Raw genomic sequence first — 15,733 nt, 5'->3', positions numbered from 1 at the left:
CAAAAAAACCCAAAAACAAAATTGAGCAGAAAGTACAGAGATGTCACATATGTCCCTTGCCCCCCACACACATACCCTCCCCACCATCAACAGCCCCTACCAGAGTGGCACATTTGTTACCTTTTTTAAAAAATTTATTTATTTATTTATTTATTTATTGGTTGCATTGGGTCTTCGTTGCTGAACACGGGTTTTCTCTAGTTGCAGTGAGCGGGGGCCAGTCTTCGTTGCAGTGCGCGGCCTTCTCATTTTCGTGGCTTCTCTTGTTGCGGAGCACGGGCTCTAGGCATGCAGGCTTCAGTGGTTGTGGTGCACGGGCTTAGTTGCTCCGTGGCATGTGGGATCTTCCCGGACCAGGGCTCGAACCCGTGTCCCCTTCATTGGCAGGCAGATTCTTAACCACTGTGCCACCAGGGAAGCCCACATTTGTTACTATTGATGAACCTACACAGACACATTATCACCCCAAGTCCATGGTTTACATGAGGGTTCACTCTTGGTGTTGTACAGTCTGTGGGTTTGGAAGAATGTATAATGACACATATCCACCATTACATCAATAGTATCATACAGAGTAGTTTCGCTGGCCCAGAAAGCCTCTGTGCTCTGCCTATTCATTACCCCCCCACACCCGTCCTTAATCATTGGCAGTCATTGATCTTTTTCTGTCCCCATAGTTTTGCCTTTTCCTCACCCCATTTTAAAGATGAGGAAAGTGGGGCTTCCCTGGTGGTGCAGTGGTTGAGAGTCCGCCTGCCGATGCAGGGGACACGGCTTCGTGCCCCAGTCCAGGAAGATCCCACATGCTGCGGAGCGGCTGGGCCCGTGAGCCATGGCCGCTGAGCCTGTGCGTCCGGAGCCTGTGCTCCGCAGCGGGAGAGGCCACAACAGTGAGAGGCCCGCGTACCCCAAAAATAAAAATAAAAAAATAAAGATGAGGAAAGTGAGGCACACAGTCGTGGTAGGATTTGAACTAGAGCTCTCTGCCCTCTTTTTCATCCCAAGTCCCAGACCCAGTCCGGCTGTAGTGACGCCCGTCCCCATTCCTCCCCCATTGATTTGGAATAGAAGGGAAGTGGTTATCACTGAGGACCACGTCGGTCATTGGTGAGATGTAGAATGTTCTTCTCTGTAGTCCAGAGGTGAAGGAAACCCTCTGACCTCTGATCCCACACCCCCCCAAAACTTTGTGAACTCCCCCAAGTTGATGAGGTCTGGGACTGTCCTCCATCCACTGTGGGCCTCCACTCTCCCCCCACCCCCAGCTCTCGGGTTTTGGCAGGAGGAACTGCACGAGGAGAAGTGTCTGAGACAGGTCCCAACTTTCTCGACATCACCCTAGGAGCTCGGGGGAGGGGCCCAGCTGCAGAGAAGCTTTCCAGATGCTGATCTTGGCAGGCAGCGGAGCTGCAGCGGCCTTGTTTCATCCATCCATGGGCTTGAGGCCCACTTTCAGCTTCAGGAATGGGGTGGGGAGGCTGCCGGTGGAGGCCAGTCCCTGCCACGTCTGCACCAGATGCAGTTTTAGCCCATTGAGCCTGGGAAGGGTGGGCTGTCTCTTCCAGATGAGGGAGACATACATAGTTAGGGGAGAGAGGAACCCCAAAGGCCCACTTCAGCCCCCCTCCAGCATAATAATAACAGCTGACACATATATCATGTGCCAGTTACTGTCCTAAGCTCTTTGCAAATATCAGCCCATCAAAAGCTCACAACAGCTCCTTTTTTTTTTTTTTTTTTGCGGTACGCGGGCCTCTCACTGTTGTGGCCTCTCCCATTGCGGAGCACAGGCTCCGGATGAGCAGGCTCAGTGGCCATGGCTCTCGGGCCCAGCCGCTCCGCGGCATGTGGGATCTTCCCGGACTGGGGCACGAACCCGTGTCTCCTGCATCGGCAGGCGGACACAACCACTGCCCCACCAGGGAAGCCCTCACAACAGCTCCTTTAACTAAAGGATGAATAGACACACTGCAGTTTATCTTCACATGGAAGACCACTCAGGCATATTTGAAACCTCGAGTTCTGAAAGGAACAAGCGATATAGAACAACATGGATGAATCTCACATGCATTATGATGAGGGAAAGAAGGCAGACACAAAAGGCTATATACTATATGATTCAATTTCTATGCCATTCTAGAAAAGGCAAACTATAGAGACAGTGAGCAACCAGTGATTCGTAGGGCCTGAGGGTGGAGGGAGGGGTTGACTACAAAAAGGCGTGGGGGAATTTTTCGGTGATGGAACAATTCTATATCTTGATTGTGGTGGTGTTTATATGACTGTATATGTTTGCGGAAACTTGTGGAACTGTACACTGAAAAGGGAAGACTTTATTTATTTTTAATTGTATCTTAAACAAAAACCCCTCACAACTGTCTTCCATCAGTAAAAGTCCACTTAGGAAAATAGACATATCTCAAACAGAGGGGTTTTAATACAGGGGTTGGTGACCTAGATGAGAAACCAAAGGAGGGGGGGGCAGGTGAGACAACTTGCAAATTAACAAATAGGGAGGCCATGTCCAGTGGGAGATGCTGTCAGAAGCAGATGAGGAGAACTACCCTGGCTTCTCCCATCTTCTCGCCCTCCAATCTACCCTCAGTGCCTGCCATTGGCTAAATCTGGGCACAGAAGGCAGAGAACAAGAGGGCTATCCTGTGCAGGGGTCAGCCCTTAGCCATGGGGCAGGGACAGAGCAGGGAATGGGTGACCTGAGGGTACAAGGTGCAAGGCTGACACAAAACATATGAGGAAGGGGTGATTATACCCCCATTTTACAGAGGGGGAGACTGAGGCCCAGACAGCCCATGTGACCTACCCAGACGTTCAAGCCCTGAGGGGGTCTGACTCTCTGCCAAAACCCAGGGGGCTGTTTCTGTGCCTTTTTTTCTGCTCCATGGACCCGCTTTGACGCTGAACTGAAGGGAATGGAAACATCTATGCAAATCAGGCCCATCCCTAGGGGTTGGGGGAGAATGCCTCAGTGGGGACTCCTCCTCCTCCTCACACGCTTGGCAGTTACCCACAAACTGAGCTGCAGACAAACACACAGCAGATGTTTTGGCAGTTGATGGGGATGTACTTTAAACAGCTCCCCCAAAGAGGTCAGACCGCTCCCCTATCTATCCTGCACTCATACCCTGCATCTTCTATCTGAAGGTTGCCCCCCAGTATTCCAGCCTTGACTCTGGCCTTTGAAAACCCTGGCACAGTGATGGGGGGCTAGGAATGGCCAGATGTTGGGGGGCCCTCCAGCTTCCAATATATGCTCCCTAAATTGCTATCATGCCCGTGGCCAGCAAAGACCCTCGCCGGGCTGCAAGGCTGATGCTGGCCCAATGGGGACAGAGGTCACCTACAACTGAGCCTTTGATCCACAGGAATGGGCTGGGCACCTCGACCTTTGACTCCACCCAGGCTTGGGCCAAAACGGTCAAACTTTGAGCCTCGCAGTGTGAAGGTCTCGAGGTCATTACCTCCCTTTCATTAAGGCTCACAATCAATAATGCCAGTGGGGGAACCGTGTGCAAACTGCTTTCTCTACATTCCATTTGTTCAATTACTATGTATTGAGAACCTTCTGGGTGCCTGGCACCCTTCTCCTTCTTACCATGGGGGCCCAGCAGTGAAAGAAACAAAGATCTCTGTCCTCCAAGCGTTGATGTTCTAGTGGAGGAGAAAGACAAGAAGCAGGATAAATAAGAACATGATGTCATCTGTTAGAATGTGGTGTAAGTTCTGGAAACAATGATACTGGGAATGCAGATTAGATATGTGGGGTAGGAAGGGACTGTGATTTTTAGACCCAGTATCACCTGAGAAGGTGACATTTGAGTAAAGACCTGAAGGAGATGAGGGAGTGAACCATGCAGATATTTAGGGGAGAGTGGTCCATGTAGAAGGGACAGCCAGTGCAAAGGCCCTGAGGTTGGTGTGAGATTGACAGGTTCTGGTGAGAAGACCTGTGTGGCGGAAACCACAGAGAGACAGAGGGGGACAGTGAGAGGAAGTGAGGACAGGTCCTGCAGGGCATTGTGAGCTGCAGTGAGGACTTCGGCTTTTTTTCTAAGGACTTTGGCTTTTGCTGTAGGAGGCATGGAGGGTTCTGAGCAGAGAAGGGATGGATCTGACTCAGATATTTACAGGCTCCCTTTGTGGGGGTGGGGGGAAACACTGTGGAGATTGAGGATGGAAGGAAAGAGAACTCATCCTCCACACAGCTCAGTAGGGGGGAGTTTGTGTGTGTCCCACCTACCCACTAGGGCCAAACTCTGAAAGTGCTAACCACTTGCCCAGGGACACCCAACCAATTAGCAGCAGCCCCTGGATTTGAACCTGTCCATGTGACTCCAGTGCCATTGGGTAAATAATCATTCATTGGGTACCTTATGTGCCTGTGACCTCAGGGGGTTACAGATCTTGAGACCCAAGAGACAGAGAGGGGGGCTCTGTTTCTGGTAATACCCCTGCATTAGGATGATGAACAAAGGAATTCACTCAAGAAACATGTATTGATCACCCACTGTGTTACAGGCACTGTGCTGGCTGCAGGGAAGAAGACAGAGCAAAATTTCTGCCAAGAGGGCGAGACAGAATTTCTCCTCTAGTAAGGGAGACAGACAAAAAGCATTAAAAAAAAAAAAAAACCCAGGAGGGACTTCCCTGGTGGTCCAGTGGTTAAGAATCTGCCTTCAGTAAGCTGTGACAAAGCGAGAGAGAGGCATGGACATATATACACTACCAAACGTAAGGTAGATAGCTAGTGGGAAGCAGCCGCATAGCACAGGGAGATCAGCTTGGTGCTTTGTGACCGCCTGGAGGGGTGGGATAGGGAGGGTGGGAGGAAGGGAGACGCAAGAGAGAAGGGATATGGGAACAGATGTATATGTATAACTGATTCACTTTGTTATAAAGCAGAAACTAAAAAAAAAAAAAAAGAAATATATTATAAAGGGACCATGGCAGTAATTTGGCAAAATAGCATGAGGAACAAAACCAACGAGTTGAAGCAGGCTATCCTAGTGACTTTCCCTAGAGTGAAAGTTGAGTCAACCTCACATTGGCTGATTTTTTTCTTTAATAAAATTTTTCAAAAGGAAAAAAAAAAAAAAAAAAGAATCTGCCTTCCAATGCCTGCCTTGGATCCCTGGTCGGGGAACTAAGAGCCCAAATGCCGCGGGGCAACTAAGCCCGCATGCCGCAACTACTAAGACCCCACGCTCTAGAGCCCACGTGCCACAACTAGAGAGAAGCCCGAGTGCCGCAATTAGAGAAGCCCATACGCCACAACTAAGACCCGATGCAGCCAAATAAATAAATAAATATTTTTAAAAAGATAAAGATCCTTAAAAAAAAAACACCCAGGAAATTATATAGGATGTTAGAAGATAAGTACTGATGGAAAAAAATAGGGCGGGATAAGGCGGTCAAAAGGGCCAAGGGTGGGGATTGCAATTTGAAATAGGGTGGTCAGGACAGGCTTCTCGGAGGAGGTGACATTTGAGCAAAGAATTGGAGATGAGGGATCAAGCCATGTGTAGCTCTGGGAAAAGTATGATCCAGGCAGAAGGAACAACAGTACTAAAGGCCCAGAGGTGGGTTCAACATAAATGACTGAGTCAATGAACAAAGCTTGTGGCCATCAGGAAAGTCCAGTCACCCCCTCCTCCAGTCCCCACTTCTGGCTTTTGCAACTGCTGTTTCCTCAGCCTGGATCACATTTTTTCCTTTGGACAAACTCCTGATGGACCCTCAAGCCTTAGCTCTCTGGTTGCAGCTTCAGAAAAGTTGCCTCTGAGACCCCCGCCGCCACAGATTAGCAGTTCTTTCCCTGTGCTCCCACAGACCCTGTAGACCTCCCCTCCCCCATTCTGATCTTTCAACCTTCTGCACTGGGCTGTGAGTATCTCAAGGGTGTCTGCTGGATTTACCCCAGCAGTACACAGTAGGTGCCCAATAAATCATTAAGCAGCTAAGTGCTGTTCCATCCTTCACCACATAAAATCTAAATTCTCTTGCACAGGACAGACATGTAAATCTGTCTGTAAAATAATAAACTGGTTCTGGGAGAAGACACACAGCTGGTTGTGGTGGTGGCTTCTGGGAAGGGAAAGAGGTGGGTGGGGCAGGGCAGGGAACAGAGGGTGGAGACAGACTTTTCACTCTAGCTTTCTTTTTGTAGTTTTTGGAATTTTCTTTACTAGGTGTGTGAATTACTTATGCAAACATAAAATGAATAAACAAAATTGTACAAAATTAAGACTTTTTAAAATTGCAAAGTGTGTGGAGTTTGAAACATATATCCACAGTTCTTGCAAGGATAGAATGAACAATGAAATACATTATAAGTTTTCATTAATACTTCACAAAAATATCCATATGTTATATATCAGATGCAAAAAAACAAAACAAAAGCCTTCAAGTCTTCCACGGTCCACCCCCATCCCTGCCTTGGCTTTTTTTTTTTTCCTTTTTGACCTTTTATTATTTATTTTTATTTGGCTGCATTGGGTCTTAGTTGTGGCACGCAGGCTCTTCATTGCAGCATGCAGTCTTCTTTCCAGTTGCAGCGCCCGGGCTTACTTGCACCGCAGCATGTGGGATCTTAGTTCCCCCCACCAGGGATCTAACTCCCGTCCCCTGCATTGGAAGGCGGATTCCTAACAACTGGACCACCAGGGAAGTCCCCCACCTTGGCTCTTGCCTTGCTTTGATGATAAAACTCACCTTCAAAATAAAAGTAATAATAATAATAATAATAAAGCTACGTATGTTCTACACATGGCATGCTTTGCCTCCATCATTTCATCGAATCTCACACCTCCCCATTTTCCAGATGAGGACACTGAGGTTGGCTCCCAGGCCACGTTCTCCGCGGCTAAACTCGGTCCATTTCTCACTGGCAATCCAGTGCTCAGGTCTGGCCCGCCAGGGCAGGCTGCTATGGGCTCGTGGCGCCGCCTGGAGGCCTGACGGGGAACGCAGCAAAGAACCTAAAAAATGAGCGTTGGGATTTCTGTTGGTGAGAGTGGACGAGGGAGGCAACGCAGGATCTGTGGACTCCCCAGTTTGCTCTCCGAGAGCCCTGGCAGTCTGAGATGCGACAGGACCTTGGTCTAGGAGATGGGGGGAGACACATCTCCTAACCTGACGCATTTGAGGGGGACGTGCCCTGGGGGAATTTAAGAGGAGAAGCACGATCCGCCAGGCCCTACCCTGAGGGCTTTCTGTGAGAGATAACGCCCTGCATTTAAACAAACAAGCAAACAAAACCACGTCCCTGGAGAAACCAACGGCTAGGGTTTTGGAGGCCCAAAGCGGGCGGGCCCTGGGGACGTGGCTGACAAAAAAGCGTAACTGTTATTGGCCATATTCCCTTAGGTGCCCGCCCTAGCACCGCCCAGCCACTTTTCCAGACTGAACGAGCTCATTGGCTGGACAAGGAGCGTGCCCTTTGAGGAGGGAGGTTTCATTGGCTGGATTACCGCACCGGCTCTTTGGGGGCGGGACCGAAGAGGGGGCGGGACCGAAGAGGGGGCGGGGTTTCTTGCTGTGGGGTCGCGCTCCCAGGTGTTGCAGAGGGTTCTTTAAGCCAGCAGTGAAAATTAGCTTCTGGGGTTAGTCTTGGGGCGGAGGTGGGGACGGCGTTAGCGGGCCCCGCCGTCTTTGCTCTTGCTCGCCCAGCTTTCTAACGCCGAATACAAGCCCGGCCGGCGGCGTCGCGGGCGTGACGTCATCGCGAGGCGTCGAGAGAGTCCAGTAGAGGAAGCCTTGACCTCTCTAAGCGTGGGGAGCTGCGCGACAATGCTGCAGCTAGTCCGGGCTGGGGCGCGGGCCTGGCTTCGGCCCAAGGGCTGCCGGGTGAGGCCGGGGACTGAGGGCGGGGTCGGAGGACAAAGGTTGGAGGGTCCGGGGATCGTCTCTCACTCTTGCTCACCGTTTACAGGGCCTGAAGGCGCTGGCAGAAGAGGCAGTGCAGCCGGCGGAGAAACCAGAACCGGTGGCGAGCGCGGGTGAGGTTGCTGGGGTTGCCCCAGGAGGGGTGGCAACCGGAAACTCTGACCCTTGCTCCTGACCCCTGACCTCTCAATCCCTCCAGGTCCCCGGCTGCCCGTGCTGCGCAGGTGCGAGCTCCCGGTGCTCGCGCACCGGCGTCCCGTGCAGGCCTGGGTCGAGTCCTTGCGGGGCTACGAGCAGGAGCGCTTGGGTCTGACCGAGCTGCACCCAGACGTTTTCTCCGCGACGCCCAGGTAAGTGGGAGCCGAAATGGTGAACTGGGTGGCAGAGGGACGAGGAGCGGGGATTTAGGAATCAGGATGACCTGGACTGGAGCCTCAGTTTCTCCACCTGTTAGAAGAGAGTGATGAAAAAAAAAAAGAGAGAGAATGATGGTTTTTCTTGCTGCAGAGTTGTGTGAAGGTGAGGGCCGAGAGGTAACATCCTCTGAGGGTTAGGGACGCAGAGCTCTGGAACCCGAGTGACTGTATTCAAATCCTGCCTTCCCCCTTGAGCTTCAGTGTCTCTATTGTGTCAAACCTCAAACGATTAAATGAGATAATTCTGGCCCATAATATGGTCTGTAGAAATGTTGGTTATTGTTGCTGTTATTGGTTTTTGCAAAAATGAGCATTAACTGTGGTTAAGTCCTTACTGTGTGCCTGGGACAGTCTATTTGTATTTTATTTTATTTTATTTTTGGCCACGTGGCTTGCAGGATCTTAGTTCCCCGACCAGGGATTGAACCTCAGCCCTCAGCAGTGAAAGCACAGAGTCCTAACCACTGGACTGCCAGGGAATTCCCTTTTTTTCGGGGGGGGGGCGTATTTGCATTTAAAAGATACATGTTTATTTAGCCGCGTTGGGTCTTAGTTGCCACAGGCAGGATCTTCGTTGCCGCGTGAGGGATCTTCGTTGCAGCATGCAGGATCCTTAGTTGCGGCATGCAGAACCTTTTTAGTTGCGGCATGTGAGGTCTAGTTCCCTGACCAGGGATCAAACCCGGGCCCCCTGCATTGGGATCGCAGTCTTAGCCACTGGACCACCAGGAAAGTCACCCTACTTGCAGTTTAGTTAACTAGATCCTCATAGCAACCCTAGGAATGGATTCTATTATTCTTGTTTCGTAGGTAAGGAAACTGAGCACAGACAAGTTAAGAAATTTGCCCAAGGTCACACAGCTTATAAACTTTAGAGCCAGATCTCAACCCTATATGGGCCAACTCCCAGGACCAAGCTTTCGCTTGCCAAGGTGTGTGATGTCTCTTACGTGTATGTGTCTGGCACATAAGTGCTATTAATCTATTACTATTACTTATTTGTATGGTTTGCTCTCTGTCTTTACAGAGTCCCAGTCTGCTAGATGGTGACAAAAAAAGATAAAAACGACATATTTTGTTTATTCTGTAAATACTTATGAAGCACTTACTATGTGCCAGATTCCATTCTAGGTGTCAGGGATACAGCAGTGAATGAGCACCGAGGTTGCTGATGTTGCTCCCAGTCTAAGCCAGGATCAGCAAACTTTTTCTGTAAAGAGCCAGAGAGTAAATGTTTTGGGCTTTGCAGGCTGTAACGTCTCCATGGCAACTACTCATCTTTGTTGATGTAGTACAAAAGCAGCCATAGGCAGTGTGTAAATGAATGAGCGTGGCTGTGTTCCAGTAAAACATATTTACAAGAACAGGCAGCAGGCCAGATTTGGCCTTACTAGCCATAGTTTGCCAACCCCTGGCAAACCAGCCTGGCAGCGCTGTCCAATGCGAGCCACACATGTAATTGAAATTCTTCCAATAGCCAAGTTTTCTTTCAAGTAGTGAGAAACAAATGAGATTGATTTCAATAATATATTTCGTTTAGCCTGATAAATCTAAAATCTTGTCATTTCACCATGTGGCACTGGCCACCTTTCAGGGCTTTAGTAGCCACACATGTGGCCAGTGTCTACTGTATGGAACAGCACAGGGGTAGAGAGGCAAACCAGTCTGTAAAGAAGTGGCAGTGAGGAAGTGGTAATGGTAGGAAAGGAGTAAGGTAAAGCCCTCTAGCAAGGGGATTCCTCTTGGAGATACCATTTGGGCTAAGACTGGTAGGCAGAAAAGGAACCAGCCATGGGAAGAGCATTTCAGGCAGAGGGAACGGCAAGTGCAGAGGCTTGGAGGCTGGACTCCACAGAACGGACACAGAGTGGAGCTGGAGGTGGTGCAAGATGGGCTGAGAGAGGGACCGGGGCAGGTCACACAGGGCCCCGGAAGTGGATGGGGACGAGCCGGAGTTTTTTTTGTTTTGTTTTGTTTTTGTGGTACGCGGGCCTCTCACTGCTGTGGCCTCTTCTGTTGCGGAGCACAGGCTCCGGACGCACAGGCTCAGCGGCCATGGCTCACGGGCCTAGCCACTCCGCGGCATGTGTGATCTTCCCGGACCGGGGCACGAACCCGTGTCCCCTGCATCGGCAGGCGGACTCTCAAGCACTGCGCCACCAGGGAAGCCCTGGAGTTTTCATCTAGTCGGGCGGAGAGGGTTTTAAGTGGAAGTGAGCCTGTCGTGTCTCCTTCCTCCACAGGCTGGATATCCTGCACCAGGTTGCCATCTGGCAGAAGAACTTCAAGAGAATTGTGAGTGCCCAGAGTGGGGTGGGGGTAGGGGGGCAGAGGATGCCCCTGCTGTGTCTTCTCTGGACTGCGGGGCTCAGGCCCCATCTTCTCTCTCCTGACCCATTCACCGATGGGCCATTTGCCAGGCATTTTGTGAACTGCCACTGTGCCCTGCACATTGTGCTGGGGGACAAGACAGGCAAGGTCCCTGTCCTTTTGAAGCTGCCAGTCTAGTTGGTGAGGAGAACATGAATCAAGTAGTCATGCCTGTGAACGTATAATTAGGGAAGTTGTCTCAGAGAAAGGGGCGTTTAACCTCAGGTGCGTGACAGGCGCTAACCAGGTGAAGCGGGCAGTGGGGCTGGGGTGGAGGGCGTCGGAGCAACACAGGCACATCCTCTGTGGCAGGGATCAGAAGGGGCCCAGTGTGGCCATGGAGGTCAGCAGGGGCAACGGGAGGTGTTTGGACCTTAAGCCAAGAGCATTGATGACGCTCTTATCAATCAGAGTCCCTGCCTTCCATCTGCCCACCTCAAGTCTGGCGAGTCCTCCCCTCCCTGGCTCGCCGTGGCCCTGGAAATGAAGTCATCAGCCTGGCATTGGAAGCCTTGCATGATCCCCTACCCTGCACCTCTCCGTGATTCTCCCTAACCCCCGCGTCTTTCCCCATGCCCCACCTTCCTTTTATTTTTTAATTTAATTTAATTTATTTATTTGTGGCCACGCGGCTTGCAGGATCTTAGTTCACTGACCAGGGATCAAGGGATCGAACCCCTGCGCCATGCAGTGGAAGCTCAGAGTCCTAACCACTGGACCGCCAGGGAATTCCCCTAGCTTCCTTTTAGTTACAACCACATGGAAATCATTCAAAAAATACTAAGTACCTACTGTGTGTCAGGCAGCAGAGCCCCTGCCTCTCTGAGGCTGACGTTCTGGAGTGCAGGAGGGAACTCTTGATTCCTTTATCCCTCCCTCCCTTCCTCCCAGAGCACTCTGTGCTTGTCCCGATGGAGCCCCAGTCTCTGTGTCTCCTGTCCGGCTCCCCAGCGGCAGGCCGGTCCGCCCAGCTCACTGCTGTGTTCCTGGGCCTGGCACCTTTCGTCTGCAATGGCACCTCCCTTGTGAACCTGACTCTTTCCTCACTCTGCGCCCACAGAGCTATGCCAAGACCAAGACCAGGGCCGAGGTGCGAGGCGGTGGCCGGAAGCCCTGGCCACAGAAAGGCAGTGGGCGCGCCAGGCATGGCAGCATCCGCTCCCCAATCTGGCGAGGAGGTAAGCAGGTCTGCCCACGTGCGGTCAGAGGTTGGAGAGTCCGTCCACTTCGCCCCATTTCCCCGCAGTTCTGGCCTTGGCCTCTCATCAGGCCATGGCCACAGCCCCTTTTGCCCCACTTCCCATCTCACCCCTCCTGGCCCACACTTCACACAGCACCCAGAGGGCTCTTCCTAAACCTCCCAGCTCCTGCGGCCTTTGCGTGAAGTCTGAGCCCCTCGTCTTGGCCTCCAGGCCCTGGTGGCTGCAGACCGCACCCCCTTGTCCCTTGCACACCCTCTCTGACCAAACAGCTGACTCAGAGTCATCTCCCATTTGTCTGGCCAATCCCTCTCATCCTTCTGATGTGTTTGGGCCATGCCTCCTCCAGGAAGCCCTCCCTGACCCTCTTTGAGTCTCCCCACCCCCTGCAACCCCCTGTGCTGCCTGGCACGGCCCTGGTTCCCTCTGGCATCAAGTCTCTGGCTGAATATGAATGGTGTGGGGGCAGGGATCCTCTCCCGCATGTTCCCTGCTGCACTTCCAGCGCCCAGCAGAGGGAGGACACACGGGTAGACCCGTCCTCACCCCAGGTTTGACGGCTGAAGACACCAAGCCCCATTGAGGTGAATTTACCTGTCCCAGGTGATGCCTGATGCAACCTCCCCTCTCCATCCCTACCTGAGGCCCTGCCCTCTTTGCTGGGGTTCTGCCTGGCCGCGGGCAGCCTCCCTCCTACCTCCCCTGTGCCAGCCACTGGGGCAGATTTCTGACCTCCAAGCCCAGCTGGGGCCTTCACCTATTTACGTACCTCTGCCCCCGCAGGAGGCATTGCACATGGCCCCCGGGGCCCCACAAGCTACTACTACATGTTGCCCATGAAAGTGCGGGTGCAGGGCCTCAAGGTGGCGCTGACCGTCAAGCTGGCCCAGGTACAGCAGCAGTCCTGCCGGGAGCCACGGGAGCCCTGGGGTGTGGGCTGTGGGTGCAGGGTGGTCTCAGACTGTCCTTTCCTCCCACCAGGATGACCTGCACATCGTGGACTCCCTGGAGCTGCCAACCGCAGACCCCCAGTACCTGATGGAGCTGGCCCGCTACCGCCGCTGGGGCGACTCAGTCCTCCTTGTGGACTTGTGAGGGTGCCGGGCAGAGCAGGGGCAGCTGGGGCAGGGGGGCAGGGTGGGCGGTCCGTCCTCGGCAGGGGCTCACCTCTTGGCCTCTGTTTCAGAGAACACGAGGACATGCCCCAGAACATTGTGGCAGCTGCCTCTGGGCTGAAGACCTTCAACCTAATCCCTGCTATTGGTGAGCCAGGGGCCCCGCTCTGTCTCTCAGACCCCCGGAGAGTGCAGCATGGGCCAGCTCAAATCCTGTATCTGCAACTTGGTCACAGAGTGCCCTTGGGCAGTGACCACCCTCCCCCACTCAACCCTCAGTTTGCCCAGACGGAGCATTGGGAGAATGATGTGTTTCTTAAAGAAAACTTCTGAGGGGAATTCCCTGGTGGTCCAGTAGTTAGGACTCCACGCTTTCACTGCCGTGGCCCAGGTTCGATCCCTGGTCTGGGAACTAAGATCCCACAAGCAGCACGGTGCAGCCAAAAAACACAAAACACTCTGAGGTCACACCTGTCCAAGCTTGGGCCACAGGGCCAGGCGTGGAGTGAGTTTGAGGGCCCACTGGCTGTCCCCACCCGGCTCCTTGCTCGGAGACACAGGATCAGGGCTGTCCTGAGTACGTCACACCAGTGGCTGTGGTGACTAATGCCCAGGGCTCTCTCCTGGTCTCCTGTTTGTGTGCCCAGCTGCCTCCTGGACAGCGGCACATGGGGTCTGCTAGTCATCCTGGCACACGAGACCTTCCTCCCAGCAGCTCCGGCCCCAAACCACACTGTCCCCCTCCACTCCAGGCTGTTAGCTCACCCTGTCAGCGCTGTCTCTAAACATCCACAATCCAACCGCTTTTCACCGCCCTGGGCCAGCTCCCACCATCTGCCTGGACCGGCACAGTTAGGGCACAGTGGCCTCTGCCCTGGTCCCAGGCTCCTGCTGACCGACTCCTCCCCACAGTCTGTCCTGCACTCCCGTCCCCCCACCCCCGCTCCCACTACGGCCACCAGAGGGCGCCTGAGCACCTGAGTCAGGTCCTGTCCCTCCTCTGCCCACCACCCTCCAGGGCTCCCTCGTCACTCGGGGTAAAAGCCCAAGTCTTCCCCGGAGGACCACAGACCCTGCATGCCCTGCCCTGCCCCGCCCTCCCCTTCCTTCCCCTCATCACTCACTGCAGCCCCATGGGCCTCCCTCAGTACATCGTGTTTATCTGCTCTGTTTATCGTCAGCCTCCCCCACTGGGGTGTGAGGTGGGAACCGTGCCCAAGCGCAGGGCAGAGTTGGGTACTCAGGATGCTCTCAGTTGGAAGTTGATGAGCTAAGGGTAGTCTCTTGCCCAGGGTCTTGCTGGGGGTGAGCGACTGAGCCAGGGTTTGAATCCAGGCTATGGGGCTCAGGACCCTACACCAGACCCTGGTGTTTCTGTCGGGGGCAGGGGGGACCCGCCCTGACTGTGCCTCCACCCCGCCCCCCAGGCCTGAACGTGCACAGCATGCTCAAACACCAGACCCTGGTCCTGACCCTGCCAACCGTCGCCTTGCTGGAGGAGAAGCTGCTCTGGCACGACTCGCGCTACACGCCCCTCTACCCCTTCCGCCTGCCCTACCGCGACTTCCCCTGAGCCCCACGCTGCACCCCCCAGGGCCCATCGGCCACCCTCCTCCTTGCTCGCTGTCCATGCGGTGCGCCTGCTCCGAGCTAGGCCGAGCCCCTGGTGGGCTTGGGAGCCTCCCGCTCATCCTGCAAGGGCGGCCAGAACCCCTCATCCCGGTGGGAAGCTGAGGCCACTCGCAGAGCAGCCAAGCAGGCGTCACTAACCGGAAGGGGCTGCTGACAGGAGCTTGGGGCAGCTTCTGCCCCAAGTCTCTTTTGTGTAAGATAAATTTTACTTTTTAATCAAAGAGGAGAAACACAACAACAGCTCATTGCCGTTTTGTGAATAATTCCACTTGGCAAGTTAGGCTCTTTCCCCGGTGCGGGGCACAGCTGGGTACCCGGCTGCCTCAAGGCACTGTTTATAGAAACGACCCACCATCAACTTTTCAGCCTCGGAGCACGCAGAGAACCAGCCGTCGCTAGGAACCCACTCGTGGTGTCTCCCAATCCCAAGCACTCTCACCGAGCGCTTGCATCCCTGACGGGGCTTGTGGTCCCATTTATTATGGTCCTTCAGTCCAAGTGTGGACCTGATTGCCCAAGTGGGTACAGTGTGGAAACCTGAGCTTTCATCACAGTGATTTTCCCTAAGCACAGAGTCAGTATCAACGTGGTCAGTAAATGAGTGAATAAACATTTTTTAAAAACACCAAACCGGTATCCTGATCCTTGAGTCTGCTGGTGTTATTTGCCCCCAAGTTGTTACTAATTGTCACAATACAGACTATAAAGTAACGTGGTCAGTTTCTTTAAAGTCAGCCAGGAGCTTCCTTGCTGGTTCAGTGGTTAGGAATCTGGCAGCCAATGCAGGGGACACAGGTTTGAGCCCTGGTCCGGGAAGATCCCACACGCCACGGAGCAACAAAGCTCACGCGCCACAGCTACTGAGCCCACGTGCCACTACTGAAGCCTGTGCGCCTAGAGCCCATGCTCCACAACAAGAGAAGCCACTGCAATGAGAAGCCTGCGCACCGCAACGAAGAGTAGCCCCCGCTCACCGCAACTAGAGAAAGCCCGCGGGCAGCAACGAAGGCCAAACGCAGCCAAAAATAAATAAATTTTATTTTAAAAATCTTAAAAAATAAAAGTATGAATGCAAAAAAAAAAAAAAAAAACAACCAAA

At 53.1% G+C, this 15,733-nt stretch overlaps 1 protein-coding gene across 1 annotated transcript; it reads left to right on the top strand.

Annotated features, from left to right (window-relative positions):
• Positions 1 to 6,356: 6,356 nt before the first annotated feature.
• On the top strand, positions 6,357 to 15,264 carry MRPL4 (mitochondrial ribosomal protein L4). Its single transcript, XM_081232238.1, has 9 exons — positions 6,357 to 7,863; positions 7,949 to 8,015; positions 8,102 to 8,252; positions 10,562 to 10,613; positions 11,749 to 11,866; positions 12,671 to 12,777; positions 12,869 to 12,978; positions 13,074 to 13,150; positions 14,430 to 15,264. Exons 1-9 carry the CDS (start codon positions 7,807 to 7,809, stop codon positions 14,573 to 14,575), a joined length of 885 nt encoding a protein of 294 aa, XP_081088364.1. The 5' UTR covers positions 6,357 to 7,806; the 3' UTR covers positions 14,576 to 15,264.
• Positions 15,265 to 15,733: the final 469 nt, after the last annotated feature.

This window comes from Mesoplodon bidens (genome assembly GCF_964165515.1).
Source record: "Mesoplodon bidens genome assembly, chromosome: 4".
Classification (NCBI taxonomy): Eukaryota; Metazoa; Chordata; class Mammalia; order Artiodactyla; family Ziphiidae; genus Mesoplodon; species Mesoplodon bidens.
Note: the sequence above shows the minus strand (reverse complement) of the source record. Positions and strands in the feature narration are given on the sequence as shown.

Bases quoted from the DNA above. Each gene is read 5' to 3' on its own strand.
- MRPL4 (XM_081232238.1), top strand. From the start codon at position 7,807: ATGCTGCAGCTAGTCCGGGCTGGGGCGCGGGCCTGGCTTCGGCCCAAG. The intron at 7,864-7,948 runs GTGAGGCCGGGG...CACCGTTTACAG, and splicing joins TTCGGCCCAAGGGCTGCCGG to GGCCTGAAGGCGCTGGCAGA. The intron at 12,979-13,073 runs GTGAGGGTGCCG...CCTCTGTTTCAG, and splicing joins TCAGTCCTCCTTGTGGACTT to AGAACACGAGGACATGCCCC.